The sequence below is a fragment of the Rissa tridactyla genome, chromosome 1 (genome assembly GCF_028500815.1).
Source record: "Rissa tridactyla isolate bRisTri1 chromosome 1, bRisTri1.patW.cur.20221130, whole genome shotgun sequence".
Taxonomy (NCBI): Eukaryota; Metazoa; Chordata; class Aves; order Charadriiformes; family Laridae; genus Rissa; species Rissa tridactyla.
The window spans coordinates 110,346,235-110,368,701 of NC_071466.1; the positions used below are offsets into that span (position 1 = coordinate 110,346,235).

Consider the following 22,467-nt stretch of genomic DNA (forward strand, 5'->3'; position numbering starts at 1 on the left):
CAAACATTCTTTTATCGAGTTACATGTCACTTCTGCGTACTTCCTCACTCATTATGGCCCAGTGCTGATACTGTCAATTGATTTTTTTTGTTATCATAAGACAATTTGGCTTGTGGAGAAAGAAGGGTCATAACAACAGAAGCTTAAGGCCTTGAGTGGTACAGGGAAGGACATTAGTGATAAATGTTCACTGTCAAAACAAAAAACAAGAGATGTCAGACAGTACTACCAGGAGGCAAGTTCAAAATGAAGAACAGTATGAGGTTCTTCATATGTGATTTTTAGACATACTGTAGTCTCGTAGAAACTCTGAAAGTTTAACGGAAACTGGAGAAGTTCATAGAAGTCAGTTTTTGTTTCTTTTAAGTCAATTAAAATGAAGCCACATCTGAATTTCCTGAGGCATAAATTACACGAGGATAGGAGACCCCCACGAGGAAGAGCCATACAACTTCTTATTCTCTCTCCCCTAGACATACACTTTTGTTACTCTTAGACACGATACCACTTTGTCCTGTATGTTCTAGACAACCTGAGTTAAAATATGTTTATTTGAAAGCAGATTCTTAAACTGCTTCATCTGCAATGAAATACCACCACCATCTCAAGGTTTAAGGTTTCGCAACTACAGAGAAGATCAAAAAGAACCGGTAATGAGCAGTACTTTTCCAAAAAATGTTCCAGAATAACTTTCACAAAGCCAAAACTCACCAATTAACCTTCTACAATGAAGTTCTCACAATAAAAATCCAATACCACCACTATAATAATTTGGAATCCATCAGTTAAAATTCAGAATATATAACTCTTTCCTTTACATCAGTTCTTGTAAGAAGAGGGCAAGCCTTCTCTTCTCTGCTACTCTTGACAACTTTTCTTCTAAAGACACATACCCCTTTTCAAGCAAGTTCGGTCACTTGATCAGGAAGGGAAGACCTCAGTTCAGTCTCTCACAAAATTCAAGCTTTTATCTCCACTTCCCTGAGTACAGCTCTAACCACTAGTCTAGACTCTGTTCTGACACTTTCCTACTGTCCGCTTGAGCACAAAAGCGGCCAACATCAGCAAGCAAGAAAACGCACAACACTGAGGCACAGGTGAGCATGACTCTGCAGCAAAATGGTAAGAATCTCAACTTAATGCTTGAAACATTTCCCAGTATGACTAAAAAGAAATAAAAAACCAACTTCTTTTAAAGTCAGTTTTATCACCCAGTGAAATGACAACTTATCTTGACTACTCTATACTAATATCAAGTGTGAGATGCCCACAAGTCAAGATAAGCCAAAAATATGCATGCAATCTTTCTTAAGTATATGAGAATAATAAATAAAGTTCAACAGTACTCAGCGTCGAAGTGGCAGGAAGTTCCTGTCTGCCAGATACTCTCCTCCAGTCATAAGACAAAAGCGGGGATCCTTCTTGTGATGCACATTTCAAGGTAACGTCTTTTCCAATCTCCTGTGATCCTTCAATGGAACATTTAGTTCTTGCTGGCTTTACTAACAAACAAAGTATGACTGAATTAGTGACAGCCACAATCAAAATGCTTACTAGTTGTGGTACAGTAGGTCAGACCATTTTGCTAGAGACAAAGCTTGTGCAACAAACCATTTCTATGCATGGAAAGATTTTCTATGAAATACAAGCCAGGCATAAAATTTTTTAAAATTCTGAATATTATTCTCTTCATCCCCCAGAACAGAATGATGTCCACCCCTCCCAAAGCATCAATAATGGATGCATCATCATAGATTCAGTATGACTTTCCCCAACAGAAGTTTTGATTTTAGACATCAACGACAGGATCAAATGAACACATAAAAAAATGCCACTGAAAATTCAATAAATGCATTATCTTACCAAGTACAGTCAACTGTATTTTTTGGCTTTGAACTCCAGGTGCCTTCTTCACTTTGCACTGATAGGTGCCAGTGTCTGCTGCCTTTAAATTCAGGATATCCAATGAACCATCACCAGATCTGGGATCAGGATTAGTAAACTGCATCCGCCCAGTCATAGCAGCATAATAGTGATTATAAATCCTGTCTACAGCATACATAATTATCTATTAAAAAAAAAAAAAAAGAAATATGATTCAGAAATCCATTTGGCATGTAAACATTCAAAGTAATTTGGTATCTTCAGATTCTTGACAGTTTCTTTCTACTGTTTGAAATAATCCCAGAAGTATGACGTAGCCAAATATCTCAATCTTCAAAATATCACCACACACAGTACTCTAATAAATACTCCAACCAAACACCTGTCCAAGCAGCAATATATCAGCATTGACTTTTAACTGAACGAAAACTGTTTAAAATTGCTCTAATTTCATTCTGTAAGATCTGTCTACTAAAAGGAGTCCTCTTATTGACAAGGTTTACAAAGAAAGGGAAGGATTAATAACTAAAAGAGTTAATACATTTAATATTAAATCCTCATAAATCAGTTTTCAGTCAGGAAAATAATGCAGGTACGAAAGCATAGTTTGTTTTCTGGAACCAAAGTGTATTTAATTTGAGAATTCTTCTTTAGAAGACAAGTTTATAGTGACAGATTTCTTGATATTTCATACTTAATCTGCTATTCCAAAACTTCCACTATATTTCATATGACTGGTCCTTCAAAGTAATTTAAGATCACAAACATCCCAACCTGAAAAGGTGGAAGTTTAATTTAAAGTCAGTAGCAAAGTTCATACATTGACCTACTCAAACAACTGAATTAACACCATCCAAAAAAGTCTCTACTTACTATTTGTTCCTTCTTTTGATTATCTGCTGGTATCAATACCCACTCAATATCTAGTGGGCCTTCATCTTCTTCTGAGAGTACAAAAGTACATGGCAATGTAACTTTATCTCCTTGTGCTTTTTCAACCATTGGTTGTTCAACTGAAGTTATACTTAGGCTTCTTGTTAGACCTATAAAAACATATTTTATGCTTTAAAAAATACTTCACGTGCAGCTTTTGCCATGATTATATATTAGTATATATTCAAATCCCTCATATACTTTTCCTGTATCAAAATCATGCCATTAGTCAGACTTGTCACCACTTAAGAGATCCTGCGCAGTCTGTTACTCAACACAATGCAAAGTCATGTACTGTCCATTTGGAATCACATCCAACAGGCAGTTACATCTTTCAAACCATGCAATTTTTTCTCTACAATTCAAGTCCCATACGAAGCTATCAAAAAATTTTCAGTAGCAGGTTTTTCAAGTTATTAGATAATCACTTCACCACTACTGCCTCACTGTAGAATGAAAGCACGGAACAGCGATGAAGTCCACCAGGATGGACAGAATTGTCGTGAAGTCCCGGCTTAGAGCAAGTTAAGTACCTCTGCCTTAAGGTATAAGGTCTCTTCTACCTACAGGGAGTGGACAAATGAATCCCTTCCAAAAATCTCAATGAGTTTTTTTAGATTTGTTCACCCCCTCTGGTTGTCTAATCCTGATCTGCATGCCTCTAAGCAAAACACATTTCCAAACAACAAATTTTCCTCAATTCAGCCATAAAGAACAATCTAGATAGTGACACAAACAGACTTACTCAAAAGGCCTGAAGCAAGATTCCCCCCATTTTACAACAAACACAGGCTTCCCTCATGAAGCGTACAGACCCATACATCGCAGTCAAGACATGGAAAGCTCCCTTTGCTCATTATGCAAACAGGTTTGGCATTTGGACATCCACTGTTTTGTCCACCTTGCTGGGTACCAAACTTAGATTTTCACGTCATTTTGCACATGTAGGTTGCTGCCCATCATAGCAAGATGGTCCCACATATGTTACCACAGCAACAACAGACACAAGGCCACAAGACAGCCCGTGCGAAGATGATAGATTGTTTCGCTGCATCTGTAGAATCATAGCCTCAGATGAAATAAAATTTAAAACTATTATAAACACTGCATTTATGCTCTAACTTGCGCTGCTGTGCTAGCTCAAGTTATTATCTAACTTGCAATCCTCCATACAGTAGAGAAGCTGTAGTGCACTTCTGCCATACAGATCCCACTGCAAAAGCTATCCTTCTGCCTTATTAAAATTTTGCTCTGCATTAAGTCTGGATTGTCTTCCTGATGTCAAAACAAAGGGATCTTTAACAACTATTTAAAAATGAAAACATTTAGAAAGAGAAAGCACCTGACATACTAAATACCAGACAAAAGCCTGCAAGAAATTACCTTCATAATTGTTAATTACAAACATACAGTTACAAAATAGGTAGGATTATTTTGCTTCCTACCATTCATGGTATTACTTTGCATAGTATTACCTTCATTCCAGGGGGGAAAAAACCAAACAAAACACACACCCAAAACACAAAAAAAACCCCCAACAAAACCCAAGAAACATCACTTTGAGGTACAAAAGAGATATAGGTGCAATGTTTCTCACCAACCCACAAACATCTTTTCAAAGATAGTTCTAGCAGGTTTGTATCGCCTCTTTTTTGACCACAATAAACACATCTGAGCAACTAATTCCCTCAAGTCTATAACCCAGGAAATCAAAAGCCTTCATTCTGCAGTAAGAGTTAATCACTGAAGCAGTACTGCTGCTCTGTGACAGCATCTCCGGCAACGGTTACTTTGCCACTTGAAGCTCCACAGCAGATGACCACAGAACACACGTTTGCTTTCCCCTCCCCACGAGGGGACCTGCTGAGGATTTCACATAGCGTTCAGTAATTCAGGTAAGAGGAACACAATGACATCTGCCTCTTCACAGTGGGTAGCAGGTAACGGAATTCATCTTTTGGACATGCTATGACACATCTGTACTACTAAAAAGTATGAAATCTCTGATTTTTAGTTGATACCTGCTGACACACACAACACGGATGAAACAAACTAGAGAAGTGAGTATGCCTATGTTGATTTTTTGACTAATTTTCTAAACAAACAGGACTCCTACTTTCCTTCTCTCACTCTTCTGTCATTACTTGTTCATCTCTCTGACAATTTCAAACAAACACAAAAGCCGAAATAACAGTCCAGTGAAACCAGAAGTCCCTGAAGTTATTAATTTGTTCTGACACAGCTAAGCAGCATTAGATTATTCCGTTATCTCTTGCCTCTTCATCGCCAAACAACTCCATGTGAGCATAATTTCAAAGTGGACATTACACAAACTGTTTCTCATTCAGATGGCATAACACTGAGAAAGGGACACTGGGAATAGGGAAGAAAAGTGATGTTAAAAGCTGGCTGTACTACATTTCAGAGACACACTCCTAGGAGACTAGGCTCCAATAGTCCTGCCTATCACATGGCAGCTTGCTTAAAGCGCTTTGAAAGCCACAAATAGCAAACACTTCAGTCTCAGCTTCTACTACAGCACTCATTTCTCTGATCCAAAATACATGAAACAGCATAGGAACCATAAGTCAAATACAAGCAGAACCCAACAGCCTGAAGTGACTTGCTGGAAATATATCCAACATAGAAGACTGTTACAAAAATTAAAACTTTTGAAATATGAGTAGCATGTTCATGCACATTGACTACACGTAAACCTGTCAATGGAAGATCATAGAATCATAGAATGTGTTGGGCTGGAAGGGACCTTTAAAGGTCATCTAGTCCAACCCCCCTGCAGTAAGCAGGGACATCTTCAACTAGATCAGATTGCTCAGAGCCTCATCAAGCCTGGCCTTGAATGTCTCCAAGACAGAGCACGCGAACCTCAGGATAGCTCTCAACAATCATTCCTGCATGTGAAGCTTGCAGTACACATTAGCTGTCATGAGAGCTACCCAAACATTGGCCTGAGCCTTCTAAGTCTCAGAGATTTTTCATAAAATCTCAGTTCCTTTCTTCCTACACACCTCCCAACACCTCATTTTTGTTATACTGGTGCTCCACACTCTCTTTCTTATGCTAAAAACACAAGCATATAAAGCTGTTTTCCACCGTCACTTTTTTTTCCCCCCCAACATCAGAATGACAGGAAGAAGCAGCAAGAATCTCAATTAAAGTAGGTGTCAGAGCTAGCTCAGTTTGAATTAAGCATTAGCAGTATGAGGGAGTGGCAGGTAATACTAGTTGGAGATTCCCTTCTGCAGAGGAGAGACACACATCTGCTGCCAGATATGCTGGCGAAGAAGGTTTGGACAGATTCAGCATGTTAAAGAGATTGCCAAGAGTCCTCCGACCCTTGGACTATGAAGTATTAAACTACTAGCCTGTATTATTACCACCACTATCGACCTTTTTCCGCACCTCGCCCCCCATCACTACTACCTACTCACACAGGCACCCACGCTATTAATGAAGGAGACCTGGAGCAAACCAAGAGCGACTAGAAAACTCCAGAGGCAAAGGACATCGGACCCCAGGTGACATCTGTTCTCCTTGCTGTTTCATGCGACGGGGAAAAGGCTTGTGGAGACACATCCTGCGAGTTAGCTACTTGCTGCAGGACTGGCAGTGTTTCGATTTTTATGGCCACAAATACCCCTGAGAAATAATAACAGCTGCTATGTTAGAGATGAGATGCACTTAAAGTAGGTTAGGAACATCCTCATCAAATCTGGTGACAAGCACTTTAAATAAGAGGTTTACCAGGAAATGGTGATGGAAGTTTGCAGTTAAGGGAGGGAATAGAGACTCAGACATATTAAGTACACAGGTCAGGCTGGTGGGAAGAAGAGAGACCTTGGCAAGTATAAAGTATCACCTCAAGTATCTGTACACAGAACTATGACACCGGAGTAACAGAGACACATGGGATAATTCACACATCTACAGCTTTGTCAGGACGCATACAAGCTTTTTAAGAAAGCCAGAAAGTAAAGAAGAGCAGGTGAATTGCCCTCTACCTGAAGGAGCAGCTGGAAAACAAAAAGCTGTTCTACAGGATGGACAACAGGCTGGTTAAGAGCATCGGGGTCAGGATTAAAGGAGAGGTCCATATGGGCAACATCACGGTCAAAGTTTACAAACCACCTGATCAGGGTAACAAAGTCTATTTCAGCAATTCCATAAAGTCTCTAAAAATCACAGACTGGTTATTGTGGGACACTTAAACCTCCCTGACATCTACTGGAAGGGCAACACAGCAGGACACAAACAATCTAGGAGGCTTCTGGAAGATTTCAGGAAAAAACAGATGCTGTATGGGTCGACCCATTTGATACTTTCTTGGACTTGCTTTCAACAGAAAAAGGAAGAACTTGTTGGGGATGGGATCAACGACAGCCTTGACTGCAGTGACCATGAAACAGCGGAATGAGGAAGGCACATCCAGTACAGACCCTGAACTTCAGAAGGGCAGAATTCTGTGGGACCCAGGTCTGAAAGGTAGAACAGCTCAAGAAAGCTGGTGGATAATTTAAGGACACTGCTTCTAACCACATGAAAAGTACATCCCAACACTCAGGGAAAATGAGCAGATCAATAAGCACCTCTGCCTAAGGAGGAGGAAGCGAGAACAGTCTACCAAGGGAGCAATACAGAAATATTGCCCAGGCATGCAGCATCCCTGCTAGGGAAGTCACAACCAAAACTGAAAGCACTGGCGGACTTCAGTGCAAGCTTCTACTTGCACTCCTACTAGCTTCTAAAAGCTTCTACTAGCGCAAGAGCAGTAAAGAATCAAAAAGGAAAACAGGACAGGTGATATAGTGACAGTTGACACAGACAAGACCAAAGCACTCAGTGTTGACTCCGCTTGGAGCAGCAGGTTGGATGACTGAGGTCACGTCCAACACAAACAATTCTGTAAGTGCATTAAAGATCTATATGAAGCCAATGCACATAGTGACAAGATGGTATTTTCTCCAAGCTTTCCCAAGCCTTGCCTCCTTCAGTTTCCACTCAAATCAGGAAGATTCTTTTCACTCCCCTAGTATGCTCCTCAAAACACGAGTGGATCAACTGTGGCATCTAACTGCTAGTACATGACAGGCAGACATTTTATCAAGCTGAGTGAAGATCTGTATTTGTTTTGGTTAGCAGGGTTTCATGGATAAAATTTCAGACCTTTTTCAGACTTCTTTTAACACACCAGAAAGATGAGGGTTCCTCAAATCAGTTATGCCGATATTCAAAGATGCTCAGCATTAAAATATATAATTTTTAATTGTGTCAAACAAAGCACTGCAAACTTAAGACTCAGAAGCATGCAACAGATCCTCAAAAAACAAGTGCCTACAATCAACATAGAAGTGCAACTGGTCCAAATGCATGTATATTGTTCTCCAAATATTTTCCAAGAAGAACATATGCCATATTCTGCCAGGGCAAACAGAAGAATGAACCTTTGTGACTGGGTGAGAAGAGGTAAGTACCATTCCTCGATGTAGAATAATAAGTATTATCCCTTATAAAGGTTTATATCAGAAGGTAAGAGGTAAATACACATTTTGGATTCTGAGCATTCAGATTTAAGTTTCTTAATGTGGAATAAAATACTCTTTCTCTGGGAAACTGACCCTGACGAGCACTGCAAACTATATCTGCATGACTGAACAAGTCTTTTACATGATTCCTGAAGGGGTACAAACCACTATACCATCTTTAGAGAAACTGTATTTCCTTCTCAATATCTGGGCACACCTTCAAATACCACTCAAGTGGAATACAGCTTAGCAAACTACATTATCGATTTTTTAAGAATAATCTAGGGAAATGAATTGTTTGATAGAATTTGATGAAAACTGCTTTCTAGTATAAAAGAATCTTCAACAAAGCAGACAAAAAATTAAAATGGAGCAAAGCTTCCTCCATTTCAACACAGATACAGAGCTGTGATGCATACTAAGAAATAACAAGGCAAATTTTCATTAGATGAATTACTTATGCATTTAGTGTTTTCTTATTTTAATTTAAAAAGTTACAAGTTCAGGATACACTGAAATTCTGGATTGCTGGCTTACATAAATTTAAGCATACATTCAAAGTTGGCATGAATGTTCCTGGCATCAGATAGCACTGTTACAGAAGTGCTGCGTAGCCCAACTGACACAGTCCCTTCCCTAAATGGGTAACAGGGGAGGAAGACCATCAGCTGGGACAGCAGAAGGTATAGCGGCTGACACGCCAAGGGGCAGGAGCAGGGGAGAAGCATCACAACAGCAGGACTGCTGCCAGGTTCAAACTCATGTCTGAAATGGCAATCACTGAGGAGCACAAGTGCAAAGAAGCACAGACTGCTTCTACATGGGGTAAAGAGATGCTGCTATACTTAAAGCCATACGTCATCCATCTGCAATCTGCATTTGCACAGTACTTCAGCTTTACTGGTAGGCTCTCCAAAAACCATCTTGTTTGCCAATACCTGCTTGTAAACAAGGAATGGCTTAAAATACAAAAATGTTTTTCTTCGCAGAATGAGGCCTTAAGTATCAAATAACAATGACACCCAGAAATGCATGTTAGTGCTTAGAGCTATAAAATTCACTTAAGAGATGCTTCAGCTTAGACTCTTCTTCCAAATACAGATTACAGACATACCTGTGATCAAATCTTTTCACTTGATAGACTTCAGTCTCAAGAACCACCTTCCCATCACCCACATTTTACTTCCGAATATGCCTCTCATCCACAGTTAATCTCCTACTTTATTCAGCTAGCTCTAATGATATTATAAAGCAAAGTTCCCCAATTCTCTTTACCACATGCACTCAGAAGTTCTACAACATCTTATTTCAAAACAGCATTTCTGAAATAAAGCCCTGCAGAATGAGGGAGTCAAATGTACAGCCTTGGCAAGTAGGGAGTACACACCAAAGCAGGTACACACTGCGGAGTCCCTAGTTGAGGGAGACTTCCCAGTGTTTACTGGTGCAATCCAAGACAAATGTTAAGTCTCCTTCATGGCTGAAATCCCCACAAGAAGCCACCATCTCATAATCTTCTCCTGCTTCCTCACTACACAAAACTTGAGTATCCTCAAGTGATGCCAAAATAAGCCTCTGCAAGGCAGGGTGCTGCTAATGAAGTAACTGGATTAAAAGTTGCCTTTAACTTCACTGTTTTTTCCATGACCAGGTACCTAGGTACCAAAGACCATTTAACCTTCACAGCAACCTTATCTGAGGTAGGAATAAGCAAGAGATGAGGGAAATTAACAAGCAACAGGCAATGAACTACCAAAAGCTAAGTAATCATGCAGCAATGAACAAAACAAGAAAGAAAAAATGTCTCAGCATTACTGCACCTGAGTCTCTAGTGGATACATATCTAAAGAGCAGGTGTGGTTTTAGTATGTAATAATTGTAGAACCCTGCAGAGAATTCAGCTTTTTAGGATAATCCACTGCTGATAAAGGCAAATTGAACAGCTTCTTCTAACAAAGAAAGTACTGTCCTGCTAGTATCAAAAGTGTTAAAAAGTTAATCTTTGATATGCTCCACAGACCACATTTTTCCCACACTTGACACTCTGTGGTTATCATACAATGCTCAATACTCTGAACTGTGCTTTTCTATGAAATTTGTAAGTGGTAAAAAAAAGAACCACAAAACCACAACCAACCCACACCATCTTCGCAAAAGCATCAAGCACTTCTAAATCTAACATTTCCAAAGTTATTGACATTAACATACTACATATCCCTCTACTTAAACCTCAAAAAGCTCCAAACCAAAAAGGTTATGGAGAAGATAAAAACTTGCCTCCCTATACTAGCCTAAGTCCAACTAGGCAGAACAGGGATTAATCCCCGAAGACACAGGTTTAACATTCAGACAAAAGATGTTCACACCTGCATTTCATACCTCCCGGGATAGCGCGCTCTGAGCTAATCAGAGTCACACATCTTAGTGAAGCCCTTCTACTATGTAGAAAAGATACAGTTTATGGAGCCAGAGAAAGTGAAGACAACCCAGGAATCAAAGCACTCACCTAGAAAAGATGATATTTGGCTCCCAGTCCTTTCTCCAAACACTGTCTCCTCCTTCCTAGTCCATTTAGTCCCAGACTAAATATAAAAATAGTTCAGGAAACTAAATCCACAAAGCAATTTCCAGAGAAAAGAGCCTGAGTTTTACATGGACACTTCATGTTAGTAGATGCAAGATTTTAAATCCCTCTCTTTCATATTTCATCTCAGCTGCAGAAAGGTGCTGAGTGACCAAATTCCCAGAGCTCTGGTCTGGTTAAGTTTTCAGGACACTTTTTCCCCAGGTTGTGCAGCTAAGAGACTTACGTGCATGGAGGATGGTTCGGCCATAAGCTACAAAGAGAAGGCTGATGAAAAAGCAGCAGCACTTAAAGCAAAATACATTAAAAACCTGCATGTCAGAATAAGTCTGGCAAAGTTCTACCACCTGGATAATCAACTCTGCTGCTGCTGGGTCTCAAAACAGTGAGTTTCTGTTTCTAAAACTTAACTTCCTCTGACTAACTGGAGGGGAAGCACCACTTTTCTGAGGCACATTTACCAGGCAAAGTCTCTTCGCTGTACGTAACCAGTAACCCTTTAAGTAACCAGTGTGACATTACTTTAAATCATAGATTTACTTCCTCCCCGCCTATTTCTGACTTTTTTCATCTGCTTCCACAATTAAAGAGGACTCCACTACTAAGTCTGATATTCCTTTCTACTGTCTGATCCCCAGACTCACAGAAGAAACAGCAACCACTAAAATCTGACTGGTTCTAAAAAATGGCACTTTTGCCACTCTAAGCTCACAATTTCTGCAGAACAGCTCAAAAAGAACTATTCCCCTTCAGAATGCCACAAACACTACCTTACGGTGACCTGCTTCGAACAGAAGCCAAAGCTGAAGCAATCTTGCATTGGTCTAGCCTGAAAAATGTGACAAAATACATCAATTCAACAATAACTGTTAAGTTACTGAGTATCTACCAGAGTTCACCTGAATCCACAAATCCTCTGTCAAATCACACAAGGAAAAAAGAAACCTAAAACAACAGGAAACGGACTAAGCATACTGCATCAAAGACAGAAAAAATAAAGTGTTCTTTCAGTCTGGATGTCCTCAGACAGCATTAAATAACTGGCTCTAATTCATATAGTACCCATGCTGCAGTTTAAAACGTACAGCTCAATTAAGTTAGAAGTTACTCTTCCTCCCAAACTACTAAAAAAATTCTTAAGACTTATATAAACAGAACTACAAATAACCCCAACCCTGCTAACTACATAGCATGAGCTTAATTTCATTCTCAACCGCAATTCACTGAGATTAGGTGGAACAGTCACGCAACCAAGAAAAACTAAAAATCATGGCTAAAGCTTTACTGATCTTTTACTTTTCTTCTTTACTTTCGCTTCTTCCCTGACATCCCCTTTTGCCTTCAGTTTCTATCCAATGTCCCTTTCCAACTGTCCTTGTGCTCCTTACTTGTTCAGCACATTCTTGAAGCTTTTTTGTTGCTAAACCCGAAGTCACCAGCCGAGTATCCTAGCAACTGCAGCAGTTGATGACCTTACTGAAGAGGGACGTGCTTATCAAGTTGAGAGGGGGAGCATTTGTATCCCAGTACTGAAGGAAAGGATACGCTTTTGGGGGAGGGCAACACGAAGGGGTTGGGGGGATATTCTAACACAAATCGGGATTAAGACTAATTTTAAGCATGAGAGTACCGTTTAGCCCAATAACTACGGAAAATCGCTGAGTTCTTTTAATGCCTGGTCACGTTTAAATGATCCAGCATGATCTAGTTCAACCTGCAGTATTAAGGGAACGACAACGAGAATATTTTGGATTTGCTGAGGTCCTGCCCTCTCATCTTCCGGCTTGATCCCGTCACCTCCCTTTGTGCCAGTATAACACTTTAGGCAAAAAGGCAGGAACCCGGAACAAAGAGCTGACTCCAGTAAAAACTGACACTGCATGGGAAGCTTTGCTTTTTCTCTCCAGGTGGGGTTCTCTGAAGGAGACACTCCCCCACCCCAAGCACAAGGTAGGTTGGTGGGAGCACAAGGCCAGAGAAGCAGCGATGCTGCCATAGTCCTCCATTAGGATTTGTTTGTGCTGCCAGGGAAAATCCCAGCTGCAGAGAGCAATTCCACACTGCACCTACACCAGCCACGCTCCCGCCAGCTCTCCCAGCCAGCCGCGCAGCCACCCAGTGGTTTGAATCCGGGAACTGGCCCAATAGGAGAACAACATACTCCAAAAAAAAAAAAAAAAAAGGCATTTTCTTTTGTATCAGCTGAACGGGCTGGCGCAGCAGCTGCCTGATGCTGCTCTGACACAAGGGAGGGAAGAAGGAACCCAACACCATCACTGGAAGCAGCAACAACCTCGACGGGCACACAAAGTGACACCAGATGTAACCGCATCACATCCGTAATGTGACTAGGTGTAACGTGAGACTGTACCCTCAGACTGCACTTAAGAGCCATTAAGGAACCATTCAGAAATAGTATGAAGAAGTGTAAAATGAAATGAGTGCCAGAGGTTACAAAGACTTTTTTCAGCCAAAAAAAAAAAAAAATCAGAACCCAAATCCTGACATGATTTATTCATAAAAAGCCTGCCTCTCCTCTACCCAAGTTCACATCAACTGCATGGGTTGTTTTTGCTTTTAGCCCTGCATGCCACTTATTTTCCCATTACGAACTGATATTGAAGGCTTACGCAGTAACTAAGCAATCAAGTCACACAATTCGATTTTTTTTTTCCTGCCAATTTGATGGCATTTAAAAGGAAACTGAATGAAGCAGCTCTTTTGCAGTGTGAATGCGTTAGGCACATCTGTCAGTCAATGCATCACAGAGTTAAGTACAATCAAACACTTAACTGAGCAGCCATATTATTTTCACTTGAGTAAAGGGGTTTTGGCTCTTCCGAGCTACTGAACAAGCAATGCTTTTTCCCAGCACATGCACGCTTCGCATTAAAAGTGATTTCATTCAGTAACACAGGGTTGGGTTTTTTGGTTTTGTTTTGTTGTTGCTGGTTTTTAAAATAAAAAGATGAAGCATCACAATGACAGAAGTGGCTGTCTGCCTGCTTTTGCTTCCCTCCCTGTCCCTGTCCTGCCCCTCCCCCCATGTAAGAAACAGACAGAAAGGAATAAGCTCAAAGAAATAGAACATCCACCCTAACTAGACACAAAGTTAACTAGTCATTTAAAAATTTAGGGAAGTTTTAAAATATATATACACACACATTATTTTTACACGCCTTAAACAACCGAGATTAAACATTCCTTGTAGCTTATGCTGTTAATACGTCTAAAAGGAAGAACTGAAAACGCAGGATCAGTGAACATATGAAATTTCAATTACCTATACAAGGTTACTCTGCAAAAGTTAAAACAGTTGTGAATTTATGAAATTCTCATCCTTCCTTCTACGCACACCACATTTCTTGTTGATTAATCACCTTTCTACATATTAAGCGTAGGTTTTAGCTACAGGGCATGAAAAACACATCTATTTAAAAAATGTAGCAGTAAGTGAAACTGCAAAACTCGTGACCATCAAGTACCTTAGATGCTTAACAGCAGCTAAAGGACACCACAGCACTGGTGAATGACTCCAGCCTACAGCCAACAAAGTGCCAAATCTTGCCTCTCTGTCACATCACAAGTTTTGAGTATATGGCCCAACAAGTAGGTGACCAAAAAAAAAAAAAAAAGTCAATAGTAATATACTCTACCCGCATGGGTTTCACGTTCCAGCTGACACTCTTTTGTAACAACTCAGAGTCCATCTCACTGAGTTGGATCAGCAAAAGAAATGGGTAGAAAACTGACCGTACAAAAATTTAGTATTTCTCTGACTTTGAAACTCCCTGAACTGGCTCGCCATGAAACCAGATGAATGCCAGGTAAAACATGAAATGGGATGAAAAAAATAATTTTTGAGGTAACATTTAGCCATTGAACAGATCGCCTGATTTAGTGATGTAGTCAGACTCACCGGCTAAGCCAAGGTTATACAGGCATTTCTCACCTATGGGAGAATACTGACCAAGCAGAATGGGTTTCCCTCCTAATGCTCTTCTGCCATCCCTCCTGTCACTCATTCCCGCCCTGAACCAGGACAAGTTGTTGGCAAAACTCTTTGTTTCAAATCCTGCAATCTAAGCTAACTGGTTAAAAAAATTAATGAAAGTTTTAAGCAGCTTCAACTCAGACCCATTCACCACCCACTCACACAGCTAAGGCAGTCATTCAGTAAAGGAAGTGACCAGCAAGGATGCCGGGGCTGCTCACGTTCAAGCCGCTACTGAAACAGGTTTCCACAGAACCACAGCTTCACTGCCACTTACTCCCATGGCAACAGGCTGACATGGCTCTTCTTACAACCATCCCCTGAAAGATGCAAACTAGTAATAAGAGGAATTCCCTAAAAAGAAAAAAGACAAAAGAAAAAAAAAAGGAAGAGCCAGCATAAGCTAACTCTGTATTTAGCTAGTGGTCTAGTAGTGACTAAATTGATGGGGGGGAGCATTCATACAAGCTGGTGAGCCACAGCTTGTATGAATGTTTTTCACTGTTGAAACTTCTTATTTATGTTTCACATAGCATCTAAAAGCTCTATGAAATGAACCAGAGATTGCAACAAGAGAATCCCTGACATTAAAAACTTATGAATGAATGCAAACAACAAATGATTAAATTAGTTAGGAAGTTTGATGAAACCAATACTGCCCCCAAAAACAAGTTCCCTAGTCTGTACGAATTTCCGTAGGCACAGTGGCAAATGAGTTTTAAACCGCTCCAATACTGAGGCAGATTGAAAGATATTTGCAAGGAATTTCTCGAAGCATGAATGGAATCAGTAGCAAAGGATACAAGTGCTCGTATGAAAATGTAATTTTTGTAAAGCAGCGACGGAAGCAAATCCAGCCATTTAGGAGTGGTAGTTTCATCTCTATATTAAGCAGACAGCTTTCAAAGAGGCTGTGACAAGCGCTGGAAGTGAAGACAGACAGGAAGCTGAGGTTTGACACAACCCAGGGGAAGCCACCACGGCGGGAGGGCAGTCAGAGCAGACCAAAGTGACAAACTATAATAATCTGTGCAGAAGCATTCTGAATGCATAAAATGCCTTCCAATAAACACAAAATTAGTTAAGGAAAAATGACTGTAATCCAAATCTCATGGTCAATGTCACACCAGTAACTAGTTGATTAACTTACCTCTCGTTACGGTTTTTCATACTTCTTGAAACATTGAGATCTGGGAAACCTCAGAAAGGAGCCCTGAACTTGTGATAAGTGTCTGTTAACATTAAAAGTTAAGACAAACTTGAACCCTCCAAATTGTTACAATTACTCTGCAAGGGATGAAGCCTACCAGGTTTGGCAATGAAGTGATCATTCCTATCCCAGTCTCTTAACTCCTGTGGTAGTCAAATTTCTCCTAAATTAAGCTTCTGCAAGATCCTATTGCATGCATAAAAAACATGAACAGGCTTAAATTCCTTATTATACCTATCTGGCAAAGTGCACTAGCCGCCAAATGCTGACTTACCATGTCTGCATTAGGTTATTCTCCTGCATTCTAAGGATAACCACATATAAACGTGGGCAATAACCACAGACTTTTGCTCAAAGCTTACCTGAACTCTATTTTTATTTAAAAGATTAATATTCTATTAATAAAGCATCACACATTGCAGAAGCTTAATATTCTATGAATAAAGCATCACACATTGCAACATTTCAATATAGTACAAAATTACCTCCTACTATTACTGTAAAAAAAAAAAGCCATGAAAGCAGCAACAACACTACAGACTAAAGAAATTCTTGCCTAGTTATTTACCTTAAAAGTCTACTCAAACTCTTATCATCAATTTGAGCATTTATGTGCACAGCATTGCTATATATATGTATATTTTGTAATGATCACCACAGATGTAATCACTTTTTTATACTTACACAAAGATAATACTAATCTAGCTATGTTAACATTTCATAGTCATTGCAAATTTGCGTTCTGCCATTATACATTTTTAAAAGCTTAACAGCCATAAGTCACTATCTTATTTGTTAGATCAGGATCACGAGTTAGGCACCTGTATTTATTGTCAGCCTTCTAAGACCCTACAGAAACTTGAATCTGCTCCAAATGGAATGAGATGATTTCCCCAACACTGCATAACCAGGAAAAAGTCACCAGTATGTACACAGTTCCCCTGAAGTCACAGCACAGGCAAACACACGCTCAGTGCCACTGACGATGAAGATGAGAAACAATAGGCTTTCTTTATATTAGCTCTTGTGATTACCACGCATTCTGGAAAGCTTAGAATTAATAAAAAAAGAAAAACAACACCTGAACACCAGTTGACACATCCATAAGATTTAACAAAACGATCCAGCAACACTTATCATCACAACTGAGCTTTCCTCTTCAGAATTCTGTACTGCCCTTTGAAAAACAGTTTAATATCAATTATCTCAATAAAATATTTGAAGATCTGAGGAGGTACATCATTTCTATTACCCTGTTCCAGTACAAGTTGATGACTTATGATTCTGTCCATTGAAGTTAAACAGAACGTGCATATTTTGGGAATCCCCAGCTACTTGAAATGACTGATCACACTTAACTGCAATACACACCAAATGGCCATCAAGTCACCACAGACTTGGAGTGCATTTTTAGATAGAGAATTACTTTAATTACAAATCACAAAGATAAAGCAGAAAAGAACTGTTCTCCCCTAGTACCCTGAAGTGCTCACGGATGAACTCTTCCCTTCCTGCACAGGAAAGAAGTTCCCCATTCAGTTATTTATGACTGTGAAATTGACCTTAACAGAGGGATTAAACCCCTGAGCAGAGTTCGGGTACACTTTCCTACTTCAACACGTAATGGTATGGCCCTGTTGCCTGCTGAAGTTGTATTCTGCAAATTCAAGGTAAGTCTCCTTATTTATAGAATATCAGTTATGTTGAATCCTGTACTTTCAGCAATAGTGAAACAAGGAAAGTGGGGCTTACAGAGGGCAAAAAAAAAAAAAGCTGTGAAAAGAGCACATAGTGCAAACCATAAAATACCACGACAAATAACTCTAGTACCACAAACCTAAGTAAAGACTTCAGCACCTAGACAATCTTCCACTGCCAACAGCTTTCACTCAACTGCACACAAATTAGCTTCCTTCCTCTAAGTTTGGTCCATTTGGAGAACTGCAACATACTGACCTCCATTCTCTTAGCGAAGGAATTAATGTCTACCTGAAACACAGACCCAGAAATATTAACTCAATCTGACAGAGGAAAACACCACAAGCAAACTCAGATGACCTATCAACTCCTATGATACATAGATTATTAAGTTATTTCCTTCAGAGAACTGTGAAGTGTATGTCTTTCAGGGTACAGTCATCTAAATAACCATGTAAAAGATATTCTTAATCAAAATACAGATATATTACTTTCTTTACAAAGTAACCCAATTTCACAGTGAAGTCTGAAGACACCTGTATACTTCAGTAAAGATGAAGTGTAAAATTTTGTTCTGGTTATACATTTCATCATATATTAATTATTCCTAGCTTTATAGTATCATAGCCTTTAATATCCTAGCAGTGATCCCGCTCATCTGTGGTACATATAATAATTCTACTCACAAAAAGCTTTTTTTCCACAGATTTAGTTACTTCAAGTGTTTCTACATAAATCTTAATCACTAACCTCATCAACTAAATACTAGTAACTCATAGTTTTTACACCGCATCTCCCTTGTTTCTAACCCTGCTTAGACAAACAGAGTTAATGTAGAACTACCAATATCCTTTCATGCAGGACACCAGAGTTCATCATTCCATTATAGTGACACAATTTTGATCCCGTAACTTCCCAAAACAGCAGTGATATCAACAAAGGCATTAACATTTCAACAGGAAACAAAGCTGGCCTCCTGACACCACTGATATATGTTTTATTATGAACCTGAACCACCACAGGTGTTTTGTCATCTTTTGTACTTTCACATAAGTTTGGGTCAACTTTAATGGAAACTAGTGGGGTTTTTTTTAAAAGATATTTTTAGGAAATGTTAGCATGGCACTCCAACTGAGTTAATTACAGGAACCTCATAACATCTAATGTTTGAGATGAAAAATATTTGGCTATGTTTTAGTTGCCCAGTCACATTTGGTTTATGTTTTGGTGGGGTTTTTTGTTTGTTTGTTTGAGAGTATCTACCCCTTTGTTTTCTCTCGGCAAGAAAAACAAACGAGTTTAGATCGATCTAACTCAACTCCTTTCCCCCCACCCGCAAATTCTCTCCCATTTTCTCCAAAGAGCTCGGCCACAGACACCGAGCCCGAGACAGCCCAGTGGCCAGGGCTCTCTGGAAGCCACCCGGCCCCTTCCACCCTCTCGAAACAAGACCAACCTTCAAGTCAGACCCGGTTAATACGGAAATATCACACGTGCGGGGCTGGGGTTGGGGTTTTAAATCTAATTTTTTTTTTTTTTTTTTTTTGCTCTTTCACTTCGGTTCCCACCCGTGGCGCTGACTCGCCCCCACGCCCGCAGCGGGCACCGCTCCGGCCCCGCACCGCCTCCCCTCCACCCCCCACCCGCCGCCGCGGGGAGCGGGGCGCGACGGCGGGAGCGACACCGGGCGGGCACCGCACCGCCGCCGGGGGCCGCGAGGAAAGCCTGGCACCCACAGCCCCCGCCGCCACGCCACGGCAGACGGAGAGCGCCCACAGCGGGACGCGTCGCCCTCCCCACGAAGGAAGGAGGCGCGGAGGAGGTGAAAGAGACGAAGGGCGGCAGCGGCGCTGGCCGCCCCGCCGGCGGGCGGCGAACAAAGCCCAGGTCGGCCCCGCAGCGCCCGCCCGGCCGCCAGCGCCTCAGGCACCGCGCCTCAGGCGCCGCTCCCCGGCCGCGCCCGCCGGCGGGCAGAGGCCGGGCGGCGACAGAGCCCCCCCGTCTCCCGCCCAGCCACCTCCCTTCTCTCACACACCGGCGGAGGGGCCGGCGCCCCCGGCCAGCGGGGGAGAAGCGGGGCGGGCAGCCGTCCCCCGCCGCCCGTTCTCCCAACCCGGCAGAGCCGCCGCCGCCGCCTCCCTTCCCTTCGGTCCGGTCCGGTCCCCTCCCCTCCACCTGCGCCCGTCGCCCACCTGCGGAGCAGAGCAGCACGACGGACACCACCAGCAGCGGCGGCTCCATGGCGCGGTGCGAGCAACGAGCAACCGGCGGCGGCGGCTCCGTCCCCCGGCGGGCACCTCCCGCGCACCGCCCAGCAGGTGAATCAGCCCAGTCCCGTCACTTCCGGCCGACACCCGCCCCGGCTCACCCACCACCGCCCCCCGCGACGGCCGCTCGGCGACGCCCGCCCCCGGCGGCGGCAGCGGCGGCACCTGCCGCCGATCCCCGCCCGCCACGGAGCCTGCGGGGCTGCCGCCGCTCCCCGTCCCTGGGGTGGCCACACGCCCAGCCGCGCACCTCGGCGAGGGGCAGCGCCCGCCGCCGGGCCGGTTGGGGCTCTCCGCGCCTCACCGGGGCCCGCCCGAACGTGGCGGCGGGTTGGCCCGAGCGGGCGGGCGGGCGAAGGGTGTCGGTGACAGCAGACGGGGAGTCCCGGGGCGCTGGGAGCGGTGGCCGGTGCCCTGGGTGGTTCCCGGCCATTGCCATTGCTGTAGGCACCCGAAAAAGCCGCGTGTCTCCATCGGTCCCCATGGCAACGCGGCGGCAGGGCCTTGGGTCCCCTGGCAGGAAAGCAGCTGCTTCTGGCCCAGAGGTGGGGAACCGAGGGACGGTGGCTGAGGGGACAAAGGGCCACTCGAGAGGGGACAGCCAGAGCTGCCGCACGGCGCCCAAAATGGCAGCCCCGGCTGATCACCGAAGAAAAGCCCATGGTTTGTACTCCACGTGCGGCAAAACCCGCAGTTACGTTTGTGAGAAGCTAAAGCCCAGGTTTATTCTCCCCGCTGTGAATTCATTGCTACGCGCGCATCGCTACAGACTGCAACAGCGAAGCTGTGAGCTGGCACAAACGCGCCTCTACGGCTGTGGTTTATTCTTGCAAAGGGTTAAGCTGTGTGGGTACCATCTCCTTTGTTATGTCCACAGCTCTCTCTACATTAAGAAAGGGTCCCGAAAAACCAAATATTTACACAAATGCCAAAGCGATGTAGTCCAGATTTTTCAGTCCAAACAAATTTTGAAAGGAATCGTATTACTGTTCCTTGGTTTTCCTTTGATGTCCATAATAAATAAAGGTCAAATACGTTTTTATGTGATTATGTTCTGTATGTATGGGATGAGAGTTTAAAACAGAAAGTTCTTTCTGCCCTTATTGAAAACATTAGATCAAATGGGTAACTACTCATAAGGGTATTTTCCCAAATACTTATCTAAAAAGGAAGTGTTACAGCTTTCATTTCAATATAGGATTCCTAGTGATGAAATCAGCGGCGTCTCCATTTTTGCTGGAATAATGAATATGTGAACGTGCACTGACGTCTCTCAAAATGGTTGGTTACTCGACGTAAAGCAGCAGCTTTTACCTGCCAGCTCAGAATTAGCGTTTTGATAAGTAGGGTAAACGCACTGTCATTTTCCGTGAGGGTCCAGGTAGGTACTGCTTCCATCTCATAAGGACATGACAATTCACAGTGTCTGTTAGATCTCCTTTTAGAAACAAATCTACCCAATAAGATGCTGGATACTATATGCAAAGCATAGAATTTTAAATCGGGAGATTTCAGGCATTTTATTTGACAGAACAGAATTGTCTTTCCCTTCTATGAAGGAAAGAAAATATTATTCGTACAATATTAAGCTAAAGAAACCAGAACCTCAAAGTGGGGATGTTCAGGTTTTGTTTCCTTCTGTTGTTTCATATGTGCTATAAAGGCTAATCTGACTGGAGTCTCCTAGGCTGACTGGACGAGCGAGGTTTTTCGCTGTACATCCACTTGTGTCAACACAGAAATTATATACCATGGAAAGTATAATGAGGCAATCACAGTCATTACAGAAAGAGAAAATGATTCGTCATTAGAGTGGAGATGCTCACCCTTCTGTGAAATAAATCCTGGCTAGTAATTAAAATAAATACTGTACTGCATTTAGGAAACATGAGGTCCACACTTTGTCTAGCCTAGCCAGACCCATTTCTTTTAAATCAAAAGCGCCATGGATGCAGTCATGTTCACACTCCTGAACATTGTTCACCTCCTGCAAATTAAGAGTACATCAAAATACAATGTTTAAAGAATAATTGTTTTTAGAAAGCGAAAAATCCCTGCTTCCCCACTGCCGATGTTGGTCAGGCTAATAAGTGTAAAGCTACCAGATTTATTAGAGGATGTGACATTCCGTAGATTTTGAGTGGCCTATACTTCCTGGTACACTAAACACAATGAGGGAAAAAGATAACTGTGAAAACGACCAACGCTGTTCCACTAACAAAGGAAAAGGTCAAGTTCAAAACTCTTTGAACAGATGTCTACTCATGCCAGCATTTTGGATCAAGCCCAAAAAAGAATCCAGGGTGGATCACAGAATCATAAAATTGCCTAGGTTGGAAGGGACCTCTCAGATC

At 42.0% G+C, this 22,467-nt stretch overlaps 1 protein-coding gene across 3 annotated transcripts in view; it reads right to left on the minus strand.

Annotated features, from left to right (window-relative positions):
* The window catches only part of CXADR (CXADR Ig-like cell adhesion molecule), a 38,199-nt gene extending 18,030 nt beyond the window's left edge, over positions 1-20,169 (minus strand). For all 3 annotated transcript variants that reach the window (XR_008463794.1, XM_054185473.1, XM_054185462.1), the window contains exons 1-4: positions 20,039-20,169; positions 2,758-2,927; positions 1,864-2,068; positions 1,347-1,502 (exon numbers count right to left, since the gene is read on the minus strand). Coding sequence is in view for 2 of the 3 variants with exons in the window: in XM_054185473.1 (XP_054041448.1) it covers positions 1,347-1,502; positions 1,864-2,068; positions 2,758-2,927; positions 20,039-20,087 (580 nt within the window). In the remaining variant the exon portion in view is untranslated. The remainder of the gene's footprint in view (positions 1-1,346; positions 1,503-1,863; positions 2,069-2,757; positions 2,928-20,038) is intronic.
* Between the last annotated feature and the right edge of the window lie 2,298 nt (positions 20,170-22,467).